The sequence below is a fragment of the Macaca mulatta genome, chromosome 11, assembly GCF_049350105.2.
Source record: "Macaca mulatta isolate MMU2019108-1 chromosome 11, T2T-MMU8v2.0, whole genome shotgun sequence".
Taxonomy (NCBI): domain Eukaryota; kingdom Metazoa; phylum Chordata; class Mammalia; order Primates; family Cercopithecidae; genus Macaca; species Macaca mulatta.
This window is the reverse complement of record NC_133416.1, coordinates 64,668,158-64,688,342: the sequence shown is the minus strand read 5'-3', so window position 1 is coordinate 64,688,342 and position 20,185 is coordinate 64,668,158. Positions and strand designations below refer to the sequence as shown.

At 47.6% G+C, this 20,185-nt stretch overlaps 3 protein-coding genes and 1 non-coding gene across 9 annotated transcripts in view; 3 read left to right on the top strand and 1 right to left on the bottom strand.

Moving 5' to 3' along the window:
- Positions 1-14: 14 nt before the first annotated feature.
- Positions 15-3,678, top strand: LOC144332935 (DDIT3 upstream open reading frame protein). Its single transcript, XM_077954665.1, has 3 exons — positions 15-108; positions 2,755-2,802; positions 3,589-3,678. The coding sequence occupies exons 1-2, from the start codon at positions 46-48 to the stop codon at positions 2,794-2,796; spliced, it is 105 nt and encodes a 34-aa protein (XP_077810791.1). The 5' UTR covers positions 15-45; the 3' UTR covers positions 2,797-2,802; positions 3,589-3,678.
- On the top strand, positions 15-4,505 carry DDIT3 (DNA damage inducible transcript 3). 3 transcript variants are annotated; one of them, XM_015152055.3, is made up of 4 exons: positions 15-108; positions 2,755-2,802; positions 3,589-3,744; positions 3,833-4,422. In XM_015152055.3, exons 3-4 carry the CDS (start codon positions 3,607-3,609, stop codon positions 4,202-4,204), a joined length of 510 nt encoding a protein of 169 aa, XP_015007541.1. In that variant the 5' UTR covers positions 15-108; positions 2,755-2,802; positions 3,589-3,606; the 3' UTR covers positions 4,205-4,422.
- MIR616 (microRNA mir-616) lies at positions 1,254-1,351 on the top strand. Its single transcript, NR_032648.1, has one exon. It is a non-coding gene; the product is annotated as a microRNA mir-616 (primary transcript).
- MARS1 (methionyl-tRNA synthetase 1) overlaps positions 4,360-20,185 on the bottom strand; it is a 26,959-nt gene continuing 11,133 nt past the window's right edge. For 2 of the 4 annotated variants that reach the window (XM_015152050.3, XM_015152051.3), the window contains 12 exons: positions 15,814-15,888; positions 8,808-8,978; positions 8,573-8,668; positions 8,326-8,443; positions 7,718-7,931; positions 6,160-6,291; positions 5,956-6,060; positions 5,678-5,864; positions 5,027-5,098; positions 4,861-4,884; positions 4,679-4,771; positions 4,360-4,580 (listed from right to left, as the gene is read on the bottom strand). In XM_015152050.3, coding sequence (XP_015007536.3) covers positions 4,434-4,580; positions 4,679-4,771; positions 4,861-4,884; positions 5,027-5,098; positions 5,678-5,864; positions 5,956-6,060; positions 6,160-6,291; positions 7,718-7,931; positions 8,326-8,443; positions 8,573-8,668; positions 8,808-8,978; positions 15,814-15,888 — 1,434 coding nt within the window. In that variant the 3' untranslated portion in view covers positions 4,360-4,433. 4 annotated transcript variants of the gene reach the window in all.

Genomic DNA, 20,185 nt, shown 5'->3' with positions numbered 1-20,185 from the left:
GCGCTCCCGAGGTCAGAGGCTTAAGTCTAAGGCACTGAGCGTATCATGTTGAAGATGAGCGGGTGGCAGCGACAGAGCCAAAATCAGAGCTGGAACCTGAGGAGAGAGGCGAGTACTGACTCCCATCTGCCCTTTACCCTCCTGTCTCCTCAGAGTTGGGGCATCCGCTCTTTAGGATTGGCCTCACGCCTCCACAGTGAAGTCAGGGACCGTCCGAGAGAGGAATGGGGAGAGTCCCTTATTCTGGGGTGGTGCTTACAAACCCCCATTGCTTCGGACGACAGCGTCTCTCCACCCCTGCCCGGAGCCGGAGCATGGGCCCTGCTCTGTGCTGCTGGGCAAAGGGACCTCGGCTGCCCTAGGGAAATTCATTCTCTCCCGTAGCCAACTTCAGGCCACCTCGTTAGGCCTGTCCGCGGGGAGGCAGCAGGACACACCCCCGCTCTAAGACTGAGTTACCATCGCTCAAGCCGTTTCCGCCCGTTCGCCACCATCGGCCTTCTCCCTACCCTACCCCCAATCCTGTCTCAGTCTCAGCGTCTCTGGTGTCAGCATGGCCACCTCGGTAGCTGGGGCTACTGGACCCTGCAGGGCTGAAAGGGGAACCTTGACACAAGCCTTTGGGAGGGGTGCCGATGGACAGGGAGCGGTGTGTTTTCCCTTTACCGTAGAGGTCTCTGGGCCTCCCGCACAAGAGAGCAGCCTGGATCTCTTAAGTGTAGGAGGCCATTTGGGGTCTCCCCAGGGTATCGTCCTTCCCTCGGGATTAGTCCCTGCCTCTTTAACCCGGTCCTGTCTCCCAGCTAATCTCTGTGTAACCATTGCATCAGGCCAGCCCCGTTTGGCTCTGCAGCCTTCTGACCTGAGGCTCCACTGCTGATGAAAGCCAAGTCCCACACACTGGAAGGCAAGGGAGGGTTCCCCAGGGAGGACAGCCCTGCAGAGAAATATTTCGGGCAATATTGCATCTCCAGTCCCTAGGGATCGGCAGCTGCCACTCTGCGTCTGCCCCTTCCCTATAAGAGAGATTGGGGAGAATTCATTCATTCTTAACAAATACTTAATGAGGACCTACTGTGTGCCAAACAGTTTGGGGCTCAGGGAACATCCGTGAGCAAGAGGAAAAAATCATCTCAGTGGGAGGCCTACAGTAAACAAAATATAAGTGCCATGGAGAAAGCTAAAGCAGAGAAAGGAATGGAGAATGTTCAGGATGGAGGTTACTGTGTTACATCAGGTGGTCAGGAATTACCTTAGGTAATTCCTCCTCTCAAAACCCTCCAATGACTTCCCTGACATGACATAGGAAGTCACTGGAGAGTTTTGAGCAGAGGAATGACCTGTTTTAAAAGGTTCACTCAGGCTGCTGTATGGTGAATAGACTTACGGAGGGGTGGCAAGAGAAGAAATGGGAAGACCTTCTGCAATCAGGAAGTTTCTGCAGTAATTGAGAGATGGTGGTGAATTGATCTAGATTGGAAAGAATGGAATTAGAGGTGTTTAGATTCTTCTAAGCAAAGTTTTAAAAACTCATTTTTAAAGAATGAGTTAAGGGCCGGGCATGGTGGCTCATGCCTGTAATCCCAGCACTTTAGGAGACCAGAGGAGTGGATCACACGAAGTCAGGAGTTCAAGACCAGCCTGGCCAACATGGTGAAACCCCATCTTTACTAAAAATACAAAAATCAGCCAGGCATGGTAGTGCATGCCTGTAATCCCAGCTACTCAGGAGGCTGAGGCAGGAGAATCGCTTGAACCCGGGAGGCAAAGGTTGCAGAGCGGAGATTGCGCCACTGCCCTCTAGCCTGGGCAAAAAGAGGGAGACCCGTCTCAAAAAAAAAAAAAAAAAAAGTTAAAATTTGCTAGTACTTTGGATTGCAGGGTGTGAGAGGAATGAAGGATGATACCAAGGTTTTTAGCTTAAGCAACTAGAGTTGTCATCTGAGATGGGGATGACCTTGGAAGGGGAAAATCAACAAGTTTCCACATAGTCTTAGGTGCCTATTAGACATTGAAAAAGAAATGGCAAGTAGGCAGTAGACAGCAGAGTCGGAAGTTCTGGAAGAGGTCCAGACTGGAAATACACATTTGGAGGATGTCAGTGTGGGAATGGAGTTAGGAAAATGCTACAGGATGTCAGTGTGGGAATGGAGTTAGGAAAATGCTACGATTTGTTCCCTTCCCTATAGTTTAGTCTTTACCCTGGCAGGTTTAAGGCCTGCCTTGAATTTAGAGAAAGCTGAGTTGGCCAGAACTTTGCTATTATGTAACCAGGACTACAAATGTCAGCAACTAAAAATAAAGTCAGGCCCTCTTCTGCCCTTGGAAATGGCTACAGGGACCAAGTATGCATACCCCACAAGACCAGAAGTAAGGACGGACCAGTAGGAGGCTGGAGATAAAAGAAAAATAAGGGCCCAGCATGGTGGTTCACGCCTATAATCCCAGCACTTTGGGAGGCGAGTAGATCACAAGGTCAAGAGATGGAGACCATCCTGGCCAACACAGTGAAACCCCATCTCTACTAAAAACACAAAAATTAGCTGGGCACGGTGGTATGCACCTGTAGTCCCAGCTACTTGGGAGGTTGAGGCAGAAGAATCGCTTGACCCTGGAGGCAGAGGTCGCAGTGAGCCGAGATTGCGCCACTGCACTCCAGCCTGGCAACAGAGACTCCGTCTCAAAAGAAAAGAAAAAAATAAGTTGCCTCTCCCCCTTCCAAAAATGGCTAACATTTCTCTTTGTTGCCTACAGTGTTCAAGAAGGAAGTGTATCTTCATACATCACCACACCTGAAAGCAGGTAAACTTAACCTACCCTTTTCCAAAACCAAGTCCTAAGAGATGCTGCTTAGCCTCCTTTTGCTGAGACCCTAAGAGATTATGAAAAGACCTAGAGAAGGTGGGAAAGGAGGGTTTGAATCTGAGCAAGCTTTTGCTATCAGGCTGTCTATTCTCCTGGCTTGCTCCTACAAGGTGAGCAAACCACTTTTCTTAAAGAATGTCCTAATGGAAAGATGGTCCTCAAAGAAAGCCCCAACAAAGACAACTGGTTTGCCTTACCAGTCTTCAGTCAGGGTTAAACTTTCACTAGTCTTCAGTCCCACTTGCAAACTCTATTGATAGTTTCCAGGAGCAATTACCAGGTCATTTGTGCTCCCTTCTCCTGTGTGGGGAGCTCAGGGAAATAGTCCTTCAGCTCAGCCTAACCTTGATGGGGACAGGAATTTGACTAGTCCTCCAGATCCCCTAAGCATGGATATCCAGGCACTTTGCTTCTTCAAGTCCTGGGCAAAAGCAAGGAGGGAATATTAATATAAACTAGGAGTTGATAAATTTTAAAGGGCAGGATAATAAATATTTTAGATGTTAAGAGCCCTATGGTCTCTAGCGTGACTCTTCATCTCTGCCACTGTAGCACCAAAGCAGCCATAAACAGTATGTAAATAAACAGATGTGGCTGTATTCCAATACAACTTTACCTACAAAAACAGGCATCAGACCAGCTTGCCAACCTGTGGCATAGACTGTTTGCTACATGGAGCTTGTTCCAGCCACTCCCCATTACCCTGCAAATGTGCTTTTCCAGACTGATCCAACTGCAGAGATGGCAGCTGAGTCATTGCCTTTCTCCTTCGGGACACTGTCCAGCTGGGAGCTGGAAGCCTGGTATGAGGACCTGCAAGAGGTCCTGTCTTCAGACGAAAATGGGGGTACCTATGTCTCACCTCCTGGAAATGAAGAGGTAAGAATGCTAGGCCTAAAGCTAAAGGGGGATGTTACCTTTTCCTTCTCAATTAATATCTACGTTCCCTTTCCTCATTTCCTTGAAGGAAGAATCAAAAACCTTTACCACTCTTGACCCTGCTTCGCTGGCTTGGCTGACTGAGGAGGAGCCAGAACCAGCAGAGGTCACAACCACCTCCCAGAGCCCTCGCTCTCCAGATTCCAGTCAGAGCTCCCTGGCTCAGGAGGAAGAGGAGGAAGACCAAGGGAGAACCAGGAAACGGAAACAGAGTGGCCATTCCCCAGCCCGGGCTGGAAAGCAGCGCATGAAGGAGAAAGAACAGGAGAATGAAAGGAAAGTGGCACAGCTAGCTGAAGAGAATGAACGGCTCAAGCAGGAAATCGAGCGCCTGACCAGGGAAGTAGAGGCGACTCGTCGAGCTCTGATCGACCGAATGGTGAATCTGCACCAAGCATGAACAATTGGGGAGCATCAGTACTCCACTTGGGCCACACTACCCACCTTTCCCACAAGTGGCTACTGACCACCCTCTCACTAGTGCCAATGATGTGACCCTCAATCCCACATATTCAGGGGGAAGGCTTGGAGTAGACAAAAGGAAAGGGTCTCAGCTTGTATATAGAGATTGTACATTTATTTATTACTGTCCATATCTATTAAAGTGACTTTCTATGAGCCAAGGTCTTTTACTTTTTCTTCTTGCCTTTAGGGGCTTCAGGGGGTTTCCCCTCAGCTACAGCCAACTGTTTCTTTAGATCCAAGAGTTTCGCCACCTCCGCAGCAACCTGGTTCTTGTCTGCCTTTTGTGCTTTCAGTTCTCGGACAATGTTGCCCTAAGATAAAGGGGGGTGGGAAGGGTAACAGTGAGGCAAGAAAAAGATCTATTTAGGATTCAGCTTGTCCAGTCTCCCACAGGGCTTAAGCTGCATACTTGTTTTGTCACTTCATCCATCAGCGCTTGTATCTGCTGTGGCCCGGCTGTTGTAACAGTCTCTATAACTGCTGGCTTTGGGGATGTTTTTGCCTGGAGGACAACAACAAAGTTAGCACCAGCAACCATAAATATCCCCTAACCTCCAGTTTTATACAGCATCTCAGAGGGAAAGTGATTACCTTTAAGTCGAAGGTCTCTTCTAGCTAAGACAGGAAAGAAAAACTAAGTGAGGAAGCAGCAGGGCCAAAAGATGGAAAGAGTGATGGGTGAGGACTACTTAGGGAAATTAAGGAAGTGATGCTGTGGCTGTTGTGGAGCGAGGGCACAGCCTTTAGCTTTTCTCACCTGGCCCCCTCCAAAGCGCTGCCTTAAACTTTCAATCTGGTCATTTTCCAATTTTTGGAACAAGGGACTGACCTGTAAAAAAAAAAAAGTTCCAGAAACATCTGCTGATTAGATACAGTCTCTACCGGACTATACAGATGACCTCTCCAACCCCAATCTCTGATATATTTTAGAAAGAACGAGCATAACACTAAGCTAATATCTGCTGATTTTAGGAAATCAGCGGTAGCTTTCCCTATGAAACCCCAAATAATTTATAGGGACAGATTCTTTAAGCACTCTAAGGATGCTAGGCTGATCCAGAAGTTTAGCGATGTACTTACTTTTTCATTTTGTGTCAAAGAGGAAATGGCTATTTCCTCTTTTTCACTGCCCACTATCTGCTAGCATTGTGGAGACTAGGTGACCAGTGTTTCTTCAAATATCTGTTTACCAGTTAGTTTTGTGTGCCAGGTTCTGGTTTCTGGCATGAAGAACAATGAGGATGTACAGATAATTCTGAACTTGTGAATGACTACCAAGGACTTTATATCAGAAACTTGAGTCCCATGACCAAAGTAACACTGGAGAGATGTTAGGTCTTCTCTCACCCACTCCAAAAGCTGCATAGCAAAAGTGTCAATTTTAAGACAGGCTGGCTCTTCCACCTACTGTGCCAATCTGGTGTCCTGCTGGTAAGGTACACAGGAAGTTTGTTAGCAGGATACTGCAGGCTGGAGGTGGGAGCTGCAGCTGGGCCTGGATTGTGGCACTAACCGTGGGCATGTAAGGCTGAAGCATGACAGAGAGCAAGGCAGCTATATTCACTGCCAAGCCAGTCACTGTGCCTGCCCGTTGCCTGAGGAAGAAGAGATATTAGTCAAGACCTCCAGGAGGACACAGCTTACAAGCCACTTTATTCCTTTAGCCAACCCTCCCCGCTTACCTACCTGTCAGCCTCACTGCCTTTAATCCGCTTCCAGGGCTCATTCACCTGAATGTATTGGTTGCCATGTCGAGATATGGTGAGGATACTGCGCAAGGCATCCCGGATCCTGGGAAGGGAGGAAGCAGGCCAAGGTGTAATGTCCTACAGGGACCCATACAAGGCTCTCAACACACCAGCAGATGAGACAGAGATGTCAGTTACTTACCGAACCTTCTCAAGCAGCTGGTGATAGTGCTGGAGCTCCAGGGTGACATGGGCCAGCAGGCGCTGATCATCAGGGGTGAGCACCATCTCAGGCACATAGCCCCCAAAGAACTTAGACACAAACATCCCAGCTCTTGGTTGGGAGTAGGAAAGGAGAAGTGGAAAAAAGAGGGGAAGTTATTATCCACTCTCCTCCTTAGAATTTGACCCCATTTCCACAACTGTACATTCTCTCAGGATTCCTGCCTAGAACAGGTAACTCCTGGCTCCCTTAAGCCAGTAGACAAGGCTTAACAAATGAATTATTTACTCTGTCTCTCCCCTAAGAATCTGACTCTGCACATAAAAAAACCTGATTAAGTTAAACAACTTTATTTCTTATTTTTAAGAAGTCATTACTCAAAATCACCAAGCTGAAATATGTGTTAATTGCTATCAAACAAATACTCTAGGTAAGGACTTTTTTTTTTCTTTTTTTTTTTTTTTTGAGGAGTCTCGCTCTGTTGCCCAGGCTGGAGCACAGTGGCATGATCTTGGCACACTGCAATCTGCCTCCCGGGTTCAGGTGATTCTCCTGCCTCAGCCTCCCGAGTAGGTGGGATTACAGATGTGCGCCACCATGCTCGGCTAATTTTTGTATTTTTAGTGGAGACAGGGTTTCACCAGGTTGGCCAGGCTGGTCTCGAACTCCTGTAGGTAAGGACTATTTATTAAATGTGGTTAATGACCAAACCTGAAAGTGAGTAGCAGGACTGACCTATAAGGGTCCAGGGTTCAGAGAGCGTGACGAAAGAATCCTAAGCTACGGAGGATACTGCTTTAGATTGCAGAAGAGCTGAGATAGGCACCAATGATAGAATGTGAGCCTAAGGTAACAAAAACTCTGAGTATAGCAGAAGTCTTTTTTTTTTTTTTTTGAGACAGGATCTCCCTCTTTTGCCAAGGCTGGAGTGCAGGGGTACAAGCACTGCTCCACTGCAGCCTCAATCTCTCGAGCTCAAGAGACCATCCCATCTCAGCATCCTGAGTGGCTGGGACTACAGGTGTGCGCCACCACGCCTGGCTGATTATTTTTGTAGAAATGGGAGACTCATTATGTCAGTCAGGCAAGTCCTGGCCTCAAGTGATCCTCCTGCCTTGGCCTCCCAAAGTGCTGGGATTACAGACGTAAGGCACCATGCCCAGCCCACAGAAGCCTCCTACCCCCACACCAAAATAACCCCTTTCTTCGGCCAAAGTTTTCAATGATCTGCAGGTGAACTATTTTGCTAGGAGAGAATACATCTTCAATTCTACAAAGAACAGTAATAAGAACACAATTTACAAAAACCCACTTTATAACCAACTTTGCTAAATCACATCTCTATAGTTAACTGTTCCATCAAGCATACATAGCCTCATATGTGCTAGGAACAGATCCCAATTAATAGAAATCAACTTTCCACACTGTCCTCACAGCCTCCTGCCCATTTTCTAGTTCTCTCCACATTCCCATCTCCTGAGGGAAAATGAGCCCCACCCCAGCTCACTGCTAACTCTGACCCCTTACCAATTCCCACCTGTTGATGAAGTTGCCCAGGTTGTTAAGCAGCTCAGAATTATTCTTCAGCAGCAGGTCCGTCCAGGAGAAAGCACTGTCCTGGCCCTCAGGCCGAATGTACAGCAGATAGAAGCGCCAGATGTCGGCAGGGATCCCCGTGTCCTGGGCCATGTCCCCAAACACTCCCACACCCCGGCTCTTAGAGAATTTCCCATCCTCATAGTTCAGGTACTCTGGACAGAGGAGAATGAGAACTATCTGCTCAAATCACATCCTTCCCCTCTCTAGCCCACTAACTCTTCCTTCTTTCCTCTTTCTAACCTCAACTATGGTTGTCTAGCAACATTTCTCCTTAAGGGGCTGGTATGCTCAGATTTTGGGAGTCCTTTCCTATCCATTCTGGCCCTTTTTTGTCTTTGCTTGTATCTACTACAGAGTTTTAGCTTTGGACTTTTGCTTTCTTCAGGTTCTTGTTTCATTTCTCTAGGTTGAGTTCTCATTTTAATTATTTCCTATTTCATCTCAACTCCTAACTCAAGACAGCAGCTCTCTAAGATCTTTTTCCAAGTACTGCCTCAACCCTCATTTCCTATGAACACCCCATCAGTAGTCTTCCAGGGTACTTACCTGTAGCAATGAGGTGGCTGACCAAGGTATAGTTATCCTCAGCTCCTAGGGCTGAGCAAGGAAAGACTATGCCATGGAAAGGAACATTGTCTTTGGCCATGAACTGATATAGGTCCACCTAAGGGAATGTAGTTAGGAGAGATTTCCTGAGACCTTCTTCAAAGGCCAGGAGACCAGACACCCAACCCTAAGACCCACACCCTACCGCCTACCCTCCCCATGCACAGCCTAACCAAGAACTGCTCACTTGCTCTGGGTTCTTCCACCATCTCTCCCACTGGTCTGTGTAGTTGGCTGTGATGGACAAATAGCCAATAGTGGCATCAAACCAGACATAGAATACCTGGAGGTCAGGAGGAGGTAAACATGTTAGGGACCAATCCAAAGTCTCAAACTGAAACAAGACATAATCAGCAGTCTATTCTGCTAGCCCAGGGTCTCAACACCAAGGCTGAATGATATGAATAAAAAAGGGTTTTTACCTTGTCTTCAAAACCTTCTAAGGGTACAGGGGTTCCCCATTTGAGGTCTCGGGTTATGCAGCGTGGCTTAAGGCCATCTCGAAGCCAAGAGCGGGTGATAAACCGGGCATTGGGAGTCCAGTCACTGCCAGGCAATGTCCTCCCCAACCACTCTTCCAGTCGCTTCTCCAGCTGAGATAACGGAGAAAGACAAGAGGGTTGATTTAGGAAAGTCTCGTATATGGTTAGCATAAGGATAAACACATACAACCTTTTTGGAGCACAATTTGGCAATATATAACTTTTTTTTTTTTGAGACAGAATCTAGTTCTGTCGCCCAGACTAGAGTGCAGTGGTGCAATCACAATCACAGCTCACTGCAGCCTAAACCTCCTGGGCTCAAGCAATCCTCCTACCTCATCCTCCCCAGTAGCTGGGACCACAGGTGCACACCACCATGTCAGACTAATTTTTGTAACTGTTGTAGAAACAGGGTTTTGCCACATTGCCCAGGCTGGTCTTAAACTCCTGAACTCAAGCAATCTGCCCACCTCAGCCTCCAAAAGGGCTGGGACTACAGTTGTGAGCCACCATGCCCAGCCTTAACTAGATTTTTAACACACAGCCAGTGGCTTGCGCCTGTAATCCCAGCTACTCTGTTTTTTGTTTTTGTTTTTGTTTTGAGACGGAGTCTCGCTGTGTCTCCCAGACTGGAGCGCAGTGGCACGATCTCGGCTCATTGCAAGCTCCACCTCCCAGGTTCACGCCTCCTGAGTAGCTGGGACTACAGGCACCTGCCACCACGCCCGGCTAATTTTTTGTATTTTTAGTAGAGACCTCGGAGTTTCACCGTGTTAGCCAGGATGGTCTCGATCTCCTGACCTCGTGATCCACCCGCCTCGGCCTCCCAAAGTGCTGGGATTACAGGCATGAGCCACCACGCCCAGCCTAATCCCAGCTACTCTGAAGGCTGATGCAGGAGGATCACTTGAGGATGGGAGTTCATGACCATCCTGGGCAACACAGCAAAATCCTATCCCTAAAAAAAAAATTTTTTTTAAATTTTTAAACATATGGAACACTTCACAAGTTTGCATGTCATTCTTGTGCAGAGAACGTGGTAATCTGCTCCATATCAGGGTCTCACTGTCACCCAGGCTGGAGTACAGTGGCACATCATGGCTCACTGCAGCCTCAACCTTCCGAGCTTAAGTGGTCCTTCCGCCTCAGCCTCTTGAGTAGCTGGCACAACAGGCACGTGCCACCACACCTGGTTAATTTTTGTATTTTCAGTAGAAATGGGTTTCACCAAGTTGCTCACCCTGGTCTCAAACTCCTGGGCTCAAGCAATTCTCCCGCCTCAGCCTCCCAAAGTGTTGGAAGTTGGAATTACAGGCATAAGCCACAGTGCCCAACCAATTTTTTCTTTTTTTTAATAGAGACAGGGTCTTGCTTTGTTGCCCAGGCTATTCTTGAACTCCTGGCTTCCAGCGATCCTCCTGCCTCAGCCTCCCAAAAGTGCTGGAATTATAGGCATGAACCACCATGGCCAGCCGAGGAAGTGCAAAACACAAAAAAAAAAATTTTTTTTTTTCTTTTTTTTAGGTAGGGTATCATTCTGTTGCCCAGGCTGGTCTCAAACTCCCAGGCTCAAGCAATCCTCCAGTCTCGGCTTCCCAAAGCATTGGGATTACAGGTGTAAACCAGCATGCCCAACCAAAAAAAAAAATTTTTTTTTTTTTGAGATGGAGTCTCGCTCAGCTGCCCAGGCTGGAGTGCAGTGGCACGATCTTGGCTTACTGCAACCTCCCCACCCCCAAGTTCAAGCGATTCTCCTGCCTCAGCCTCCTAGGTAGCTGGGACTACAGGTGGGTACCACCAGACCCAGTTAACTTTTGTATTTTTAGTGGAGGTGAGGTTTCACCATGTTGGCCAGGATGGTCTCCATCTCTTGACCTCTGACCTCTTGATCCACCTGCCTTGGCCTCCCAAAGTGCTGGGATTACAGGCTTGAGTCACTACGCCCGGCCAAATTTTTTTTTAATTAGCCAGGCATGGTAGTACACGCCTATAGTCCCAACTACTCAGAAGGCTGAAGCAAAAGGATAACTGGAGCCTGGGAGTTTGAGGGTGCAGTGAGCTATGATTATGCCACTGCACTCCAGCCTGGATGACAGAGACCCTGTCTCTAGAAAAAAATTTTGTTTGAACACACTTGACTATATACCCTTAGTCTAGGGGAGGAATCAGGATTGTCAACAAATCCTAAACTCTTTGTTTTTTTTTAGACGGAGTCTCGCTCTGTCGCCCAGGCTGGAGTGCAGTGGCCGGATCTCAGCTCACTGCAAGCTCCGCCTCCCGGGTTTACGCCATTCTCCTGCCTCAGCCTCCCGAGTAGCTCGGACTACAGGCACCCGCCACCTCGCCCGGCTAGTTTTTTTGTATTTTTTAGTAGAGACGGGGTTTCACCATGTTAGCCAGGATGGTCTCGATCTCCTGACCTCGTGATCTGCCCGTCTCGGCCTCCCAAAGTGCTGGGATTACAGGCTTGAGCCACCGCGCCCAACCACCTAAACTCTTTTTAATAGGTTATTTTTTTTGTAGATGTACCAGCAAAGCAATTCTGAAATGGTTTTAGGTGTATTGTAGGATTGAGCTAATAAGTAAATGTGCTGATGCTTATTGAGAACCAGGACACTTACAGTGGAAGAAGGTAGATAAAGACATGAAATAAATAAGAGAAAGTGATGAAGAACTCTGTGGGGATGGACTGAAATTGCAGGTGTCCATGTGAACCTAAAATAAATACCAACTGGCCGGGCGCGATGGCTCACGCCTGTAATCCCAGTACTTTGGGAGGCTGAGGCAGGTGGATCACCTGAGGTCAGGAGTTGGAGATCAGCCTGGTCAACATGGTGAAACCCCGTCTCTACTAAAAATACAAAAAAAAATTAGCTGGGTGTGGTGGCAGGTGCCTGTGATCCCAGCTACTTGGGAGGCTGAGGCAGGAGAATTGCTTGAACCCTGGAGGTAGAGGTTGCAGTGAGCCAAGATCGTGCCACTGCACTCCAGCCTAGATGACAGCGAGACCCTGTCTCAAAACAAACAAACAAACAACAACAACAAAAAAAACAAATACCAACTCTCTTTGCTGAAAGGTCCTAGTAGCAAAGATACCCAGTAGCAATGAGCACATCTACCATCTAGATTTAGATTTCGGTATCTAATACTGTTCCCTACTAAATTAAACTCAAGGTTGGTGACACAGTTGATTTCAAGGCTGAACCGGATGAACCTAGAGTATCTTTTTATGCCACAAATTAAGGAAGGGTTTAAAAAATGATGGGAGATCTCAAAAGCAGAGAAGTCACCTTGAATACGTTCCTACTGACGAAATAAGTGACAATTTGAACATGAAAATAAATTTAGGACAGGAAAGGATTATAAGAAGTTGAAAAAAATAGGAATCCATGAGTCCATACTGATAATAAACAGCTAACTAAATTTAAAAATAAATGGAGGGGGCCAGGCGCGGTGGCTCACGCCTGTAATCCCAGCACTTTGGGAGGCCGAGACGGGCGGATCACAAGGTCAGGAGATCGAGACCATCCTGGCTAACACGGTGAAACCCCGTCTCTACTAAAAAAGTACAAAAAAAACTAGCCGGGTGAGGTGGCGGGCGCCTGTAGTCCCAGCTACTCGGGAGGCTGAGGTTGGAGAATGGCGTAAACCCAGGAGGCGGAGCTTGTAGTGAGCCGAGTTCGCGCCACTGCACCCCAGCCTGGGTGACAGAGCAAAGACTCCGTCTCAAAAAAAAAAATAATAAAAAAAAAAAATAATAAAAAATAAATGGAGGGAGAAGGATAAATATAGAGGGTAGTGGTAGAGTTGGAAAATCACCATAATAAAGGTAAAAATTATCAATGAATGCTAAATTTAGAGGGAATATTTTGTTCATGAAGAGCAAAGTATTGCATTGTCTTAAAGTAGATTCCCACAAGGCTGGGTGTGGTGGTTCACGCCTGTAATCCCAACACTTTGGGAGGCCAAGGCGAGTGAATCACTTGAGGTCAGGAGTTTGAGACCAGCCTAGCCAACATGATGAAACCCCATCTCTATTAAAAATACAAAAATTAGCCAGGTATGGTGGTATGTGCCTATAATCCCAGCTACTCGAAGGCTGAGACAGGAGAATCACTTGAACTTGGGAGGTGGAGGTTGCAGTGAGCTGAAATCATGCCGCTGCACTCCAGTCTGGGCGACAGAGCAGGACTCCATCTCAAGAAAAGAAAAAAATAAAGTGTATTCCCAGACTGCTCATAAGTTGCAATGGGGAAAATAGTAATTACACAATGGACAAACTGAATAACACCTGACCAAACAAAGTTAAGATTCCCAGTGAAGGGGATGGCCATCATGTGCCTCTGAAAAGGACACAGTCATTTATGTAGCATTCCAACCAAGAATGCATAGCCTGAATCTAATCAAGAGGAAACACCCAACAAACCCAAGATGAGAACTATTATATTTTATGTATTTATTTATTTTTGAGATAGGGTCTCACTTTGTTGCCCAGACTGGAGTGAGTGGTGCAATCATGGCTCACTATAGCTTCCAGCTCCTCGGCTCAAAGCAACCCTCCTACCTTAGCCTCCTAAGTAGCTGGGGCCAGAGATGTGTACCACCATATTTGGCTAAATTTTTTTCTTCCTTTTTTTTTTTTTTGAGACAGGGTCTCACTCTGTCGCCCAAGCTGCAGTGCAGTGTTTCAATCACGACTCACTGCAGCCTCAAACCTTCCCAGGCTCAGGTGATCTTCCCACCTCAGCCTCCTGAATGGCCGGGACTACAGCCACACACAACCATGCCCAGTTAACTTTTGTATTTTTTGTAGAGATGGGGTCTCACCATGTTGCCCAGGCTAGTCTCAAAGTCCTAGGCTCAAGTCATCCACCTACCTAGACTTTGCAAAGTGTTGGGATTAACATGTGAGCCACTGTGCCCAGGCCAGGATAACTGTTTCACATTTGTAGAGTCAGGGTCTTGCCAAGTTGCTCAGGCTGGTCTCAAACCCCTGGGCTCAAGCAATCCTCCTGCCTCAGCCTCCCAAAGTAATGGAATTATAGGCGTGAGTCACTGCATGTGGCATTTAATTTTTTTTTTTTGAGACGGAGTCTTGCTCTGTCACCCAGGTTAGAGTGCAGTGGCACGATCTCGGCTCACTGCCAGTTCCACCTCCCGGGTTCACGCCATTCTCCTGCCTCAACCTCCCAAGTAGCTGGGACTACAGGCGCTCGCCACCACGCCCGGCTAATTTTTTGTATTTTTAGTAGAGACGGAGTTTCACCATATTAGCCAGGATGGTCTCGATCTTCTGACCTCGTGATCCACCGGACTCGGCCTCCCAAAGTGCTGGGATTATAGGCGTAAGCCACCGCATCCGGCCTCGTGAGCCACTGCGCCTGACCTAATATTTTTATACTTTAGAGATAGGGTCTCACTCTGTTGCCCAGGCTGGAGTGTAGTGGCACAATCACAGCTCCCTGTAATGTCAAACTCCTGGGCTCAAATGATCCTCCCACCTCAGCCTCTTACATAGCTGAGACTACAGGATCGCACCACCATACCTGGCTAATTTTTCATTTTTCGATTATTTTGTAGAGACAGTGTCTCACTATGTTTTCCAGGCTGGTTTCCAACTCCTGGCATCAACAGATCCTCCCACCTCAGCCTCCTACAGTGTTAGGATTACAAGCATGATGAGCCACTGTGCCCAGCCTATTTTTTTTTTATTTTTTATTTTCTCTAAGCCCAGGGTACAGAAGGAGGAACACTGTATTTTAAAAAGGAGGTCAGGCTGGGCATGGTGGCTCACGCCTGTAATCCCAGCACTTTGGGAGGCTAAGGTGGGTGGATCACCTGAGGTCAGGAGTTCCAGACCAGCCTGGCCAACATGGTGAAACCCCGTCTCTACTAAAAATACAAAAATTAGCCAGGTATGGTGGCAGATGCCTGTAATCCCAGCTACTTGGGAGGCTGAGGCAGAGGAATTGCTTGAACCTGGGAGGCAGAGGTTGCAGTGAGCCGAGACTGTGCCATTACACTCCAGCGTGGGCAACAAGAGAGACGCTCCACTTCAAAAAAAAAAAAAAAGGAGGTCAGTGCTGGACACAGTTGTTCATGCTTTTAATCCCAACACATTTGCAGGCAGAGGCAGGAGAACTGCTTGAGCCCAAGAGTTTGACACCAGCCTGGGTAACATAGTGAGAACCAATCTCTACAAAAACATTTTAAAAATTAGTCAAGTGGCCCAGTGTGGTGGCTCATGCCTGTAATCCCAGCACTCTGGGAGGCTGAGGCAGGCAGATCACCTGAGGTCAGGAGTTCGAGACCAGCCTGGTCAACATGGCAAAAACCTGTCTCTACTAAAAATACAAAAATTAGCCAGGCATGGTGGTGGGGGTGCCTGTAATCCCAGCTACTCTGGAGGCTAACGCAGGAGAATCGCTTGAACCCAGGAGGCGAAGGTTGCAGTGAGCCAAGTTTGTGCCACTGCACTCCAGCCTGGGCAACAAAAGCGAAACTCTGTCTCAAAAAAAAAAAAAAAAAAAAAAAATCAGTCAGGCATGGTACTTGGGAGGCTGAGGGGAGAGGATTGATTGGTCCCAGGAGATCAAGGCTGCAGTGAGCTATGATCATGCCACTGTATTCCAGCTTAGGTGACAGAGTGAGAACCTATCCCTTAAAAAAAAAAAAAAAAGAAAAAAGAGACATAAAAATACTTTTACATGCATATGACATTTCTGAATAGACACAAAGGAAAATGAGTAGTAAACACCTCTCGCAAGTGGGCCTGGGGCTTTCACTTTGTGCCTTTTAATCTATTTCATCTCTTGACAATAATATGTACAATTATTAATGGAAATTTAAAACATTTAAGAGTAATCTGCTCTCAGTATCTGTGGCTAAGGCAGAGGGGACAGAAAAGGCCTCCTGAAAACTAGGTTAGAGAGAAAAGCTCACTTACCTTAGGCAGGTCTAGAAACAGGTGATGGGTCGACTGCACCACGGGGCATGATCGGCAGACTTTACACTGAGGCTTCTGCGAAGGAAAATTCCAGAGGACAGATCAGGCCTGCAGGCCAGGGGAGTGGTCCAGGCAAGGGGAGGAGCAGAGAGGGATGAGCTCCTCAATCTTCCATCTAGTTTAGCTTCATGCTCACACCCCAAACTATGTGGCCTGCTCTAAACATCGAGACTCAAATCTTCTCAGTATAACTCCATTTGTTCCTCAGAGTTTCAGATTTCTGTCCCATCATACCAGAGTAGAAAAAGCGTTCTCTGAGCACAGGCTAGGTACAGAGCACTGCACTGTACTTGACTGCGTGAGGGGAGGAAGGAATGACAAAGTAAAAACACAGCCCCTCTCTTTGAGGAAGCTACAAGTGAGGGAGAGATGACTTGTATAAGAAACAAGCGTGGGCCGGGCGCGGTGGCTCACGCCTGTAATCCCAGCACTTTGGGAGGCCGAGATAGGCGGATCACGAGGTCAGGAGATCAAGACCATCCTGGCTAACACGGTGAAATCCCGTCTCTACTAAAAAATACAAAAAACTAGCCGGGTGAGGTGGCAGGCGCCTGTAGTCCCAGCTACTCAGGAGGCTGAGGCAGGAGAATGGCGGGAACCCGGGAGGTGGAGCTTGCAGTGAGCCGAGATCCAGCCACAGCACTCCAGCCTAGGCGACAGAGCGAGACTCCGTCTCAAAAGAATAAAAAAAAAAAAAAAAAGAAAAGAAACAAGTGTGGGCCAGGCGCGATGGCTCAATCCTGTAATTCCAGCATTTTAGGAGGCCGAGGCGGGGGGATCATGAGGTCAAGAGATTGAGACCAGCCTGGCCAACATGGTGAAACCCCATCTCTACTAAAAATACAAAAATTAGCTGGGCGTGGTGGCATGCACCTGTAGTCCCAGCTACTCGGGACGCTGAGGCAGGAGAATTGCTTGAACCTGAGAGACGGAGGTTGCAGTGAGCCAAGATCGTGCCACCGCATTCCAGCCTGGTGACAGAGCAGACTCCGTCTCAAAAAAAAGAAAAAGAAAAAGAAACAAGTGTGGCCAAGCACCATGGCTCAGGCCTGTAATTCCAACACTTTGGGAGGCTGAGGCAGGTGGAACACCTGAAGTCAGGAGTTCAAATCCAGCCTGGCCAGCACGGTGAAACCGCATCTCTACTAAAAATACAAAATTTAGCCAGGGTTGGTAGTGCATGCCTGTAATCCCAGTTACTCAGGAGGCTGAGGCAGGAGAATCGCTTGAACCTGGGTGGTGGAGGTTGCACTGAGCCACGATCGCGCCATTGCACTCCAGCCGGGGCAACAAGGGTAAAACTCTATCTCACAAAAAAAAAAAAAACAAAAAATAAACAAGTGTAGATCTTTACAGAGTAAATTTATTTGTGTGGCATAAACTGACTATATAAACATGGAAGGGTGATGGCTAATGGAGGTTGATCTGCCCGCCTCAGCCTCCCAAAGTGCTGGGATTATAGGCGTGAGCCACCGTGCCTGGCTTTTTTGTTGTTGCTTTTTTTTTGAGACAGTCTCGCCCTGTCACCCAGGCTGGAGTGCAGTGACAGTTTCAGCTCACTGAAACCTCCACCTCCCAGGTTCAAGAGATTATCCTGCCTCAGCCTCCCTAGTAGCTGGCATTACAGGCACACACCACCACACCCAGCTAATTTTTGTATTTTTAGTAGAGGTGGGGTTTTGCCATGTTGGTCAGGCTGGTCTGAACTCCTGACCTCAGGTGATCCGCCCACCTCAGCCTCCCAAAGTCCTGGGATTACAAGTGTGAGCCACCACACCTGGCCCCAAGTGAGTTTTGATCTGAGTTTTTGAAGGTGAGAAATTATAATTATCTCAGGACCTCTCTCCTGAACTCCATATGCCTAATATCCAACTGTCTACCTAACTTCTCTGCCTGGATATCTAACAGGCATCTCAAGCTTAACAAACCCAAACAGTATGGCTGCATCCCACCTGAAAGCCTGTTCTCCTCACTCAAGTTCACAGATGGTACTACCATCTACCCAGGCCAAAAACCTACAAGGAATCTTTTTCCTGACCATCCCAAATTCCAGTCTATCCAACTCCGTAGAGTTTACCTCCAAAAATATACCTCAAGTCTATTTTTTAATTTTCCATTTCTGGTGCTACTAACCTAGTGCAAGCCACCATCATCCCATTTCTGGGTTGTAGCCTTGTAGCCTCCAAATCCTTCTCCATACTTTTTTTTTTTTTTTTTGGGAGGAGGGAAGACAGTCTTGCTCTGTCACCCAGGCTGGAATACAGTGGCAATCTTGGCTCACTGCAACCTCCGCCTCCCAGGTTCAAGAGATTCTCCTACCTCAGCCTCCCAAGTAGCTGGCATTACAAGTGTGTGCCACCATGGCCTGGATAATTTTTGTGTGTGGTTTTTTTTTTTTTTTTTTTTTTAGATAGAGTCTTACTTTGTAACCCAGGCTGGAGTGCAGTGGCGCAATCTCGGCTCACTGCAACTTCTGCCTCCCAGGTTCAAGTGATTCTCAAGCCTCAGCCTCCCAAGAAGCGGGGATTACAGGGGTCCGCCACCACACCCAGATAATTTTTGTATTTTTTTAGTAGAGACGGGGTTTCACCATGTTGGCCAGGCTGGTCTTGAACTCCTGACCTCAAGTGATCTGCCCAACTCAGCCTCCCAAAGTGCTGGGATTACAGGCGTGAGCCACCGCACCTGGCCATTTTTGTATTTTTAGTAGAGACAGGGTTGCCATGTTACAGCCAGGCTGGTCTCGAACTCGTGGCTTCAAGTGATCCACCCGGCCTGGCCTCCCAAATTGCTGGCATTATAGGTATGAGCCACCATGCCCAGCCTCTTCAACATTCTTTCTTACTTCCCTGCCATCCATTTTCCACAGAGCAGCTTGTCATTCAACCAGAATAAAATCTAAATTCCCACAATGGCTTCATAGGCCCTGGTGATCTGGCCCCTGCCTGACTCCCACCTCATCTCAGTCTACCCTCCTCCTCACTCACTGTGTTACTGCTACACTGGCCTTGCCAATTCTGCCTTTTCAGCTCTTAGCTGCCTCATGGCCTTTGCATTTCCTAGTCCTTCTGCTTAGAACATCCTTAATCTCTTATTGCCTGGCTTGCTCCTAATTCTTTGGTTAAACTCTCAGTTCAAATGTTACTGCCTGTGAAAGGCCTTCCCTATCTACCTAAATTAAATATTCCCCCAGAAGTCACTCTCTATCACATTTTCCTGGCAGTTTATTCTATATCATTTCCTTATTTAGTGTTGGTCTCCTAACCATACTAAATAAAAGTCTGTCTTGTACATTGCTATATCCCCAGCACCCAGAATTGTAACTGGCCTATTCTAAGGACTCAAAAAATGTATGTTGAATAAATGAATGAAGAAATAAATTAACAAATGGCTAGAAGAGAAGGTATTTATGGAAGAGAGAAGGGTCTAAACAAATGTAGATCAGGTGGTGTGATGCAAGACCAAAGGTTGGGAAATAGAAACTCAACTTGTCGGCCGGGCGCGGTGACTCAAGCCTGTAATCCCAGCACTTTGGGAGGCCGAGACGGGCGGATCACGAGGTCAGGAGATCGAGACCATCCTGGCTAATACGGTGAAACCCCGTCTCTACTAAAAAATACAAAAAAAAAAAAAACTAGCCGGGCGAGGTGGCAGCGCCTGTAGTCCCAGCTACTCAGGAGGCTGAGGCAGGAGAATGGCGTGAACCCGGGAGGCGGAGCTTGCAGTGAGCTGAGATTGCACCACTGCACTCCAGCCCAGGCGACAGAGCGAGACTCCGTCTCAAAAAAAAAAATAAAAAAAAGAAACTCAACTTGTCCATTTCTTAGCACAGTGCTCAGCACATAGTAAGTGCTCAGGGGGTATTTTTCTTTCTTTTTTTTTTTTTTTTCTGAGGTGGAGTCTCGCTGTCACCCAGGCTGGAGTGTAGTGGTGCAATCTCTGCTCACTGCAAGCTCCGCCGCCCGGGTTCAGGCCATTCTCCTGCCTCAGCCTCCTGAGTAGCTGGAACTACAGGCGCCCGCCACCACGCCCGGCTAATTTTTTTGTATTTTTAGTAGACACGGGATTTCACCGTGTTAGCCAGGATGGTCTCGATCTCCTGACCTCGTGATCCACCCGCCTCGGCCTCCCAAAGTGCTGGGATTACAGGCGTGAGCCACCGCGCCCGGCCTAAGGGGTATTTTTCAAATGAACTAAATGATAAGTTGCTGAGATGGGGCAGAAAGGGCCACTGGTTAAAGGTCTAGAATGCTAAAATAAAAATCCTAAATGGGACAAGAAGGGAGTCCCTTAAGAATAAGGACTGTCTACT

Bases quoted from the DNA above. Each gene is read 5' to 3' on its own strand.
- LOC144332935 (XM_077954665.1), top strand. From the start codon at position 46: ATGTTGAAGATGAGCGGGTGGCAGCGACAGAGCCAAAATCAGAGCTGG. The intron at 109-2,754 runs GCGAGTACTGAC...TGTTGCCTACAG, and splicing joins GCTGGAACCTGAGGAGAGAG to TGTTCAAGAAGGAAGTGTAT.
- DDIT3 (XM_077952988.1), top strand. From the start codon at position 3,538: ATGGAGCTTGTTCCAGCCACTCCCCATTACCCTGCAAATGTGCTTTTC. The intron at 3,745-3,832 runs GTAAGAATGCTA...ATTTCCTTGAAG, and splicing joins CACCTCCTGGAAATGAAGAG to GAAGAATCAAAAACCTTTAC.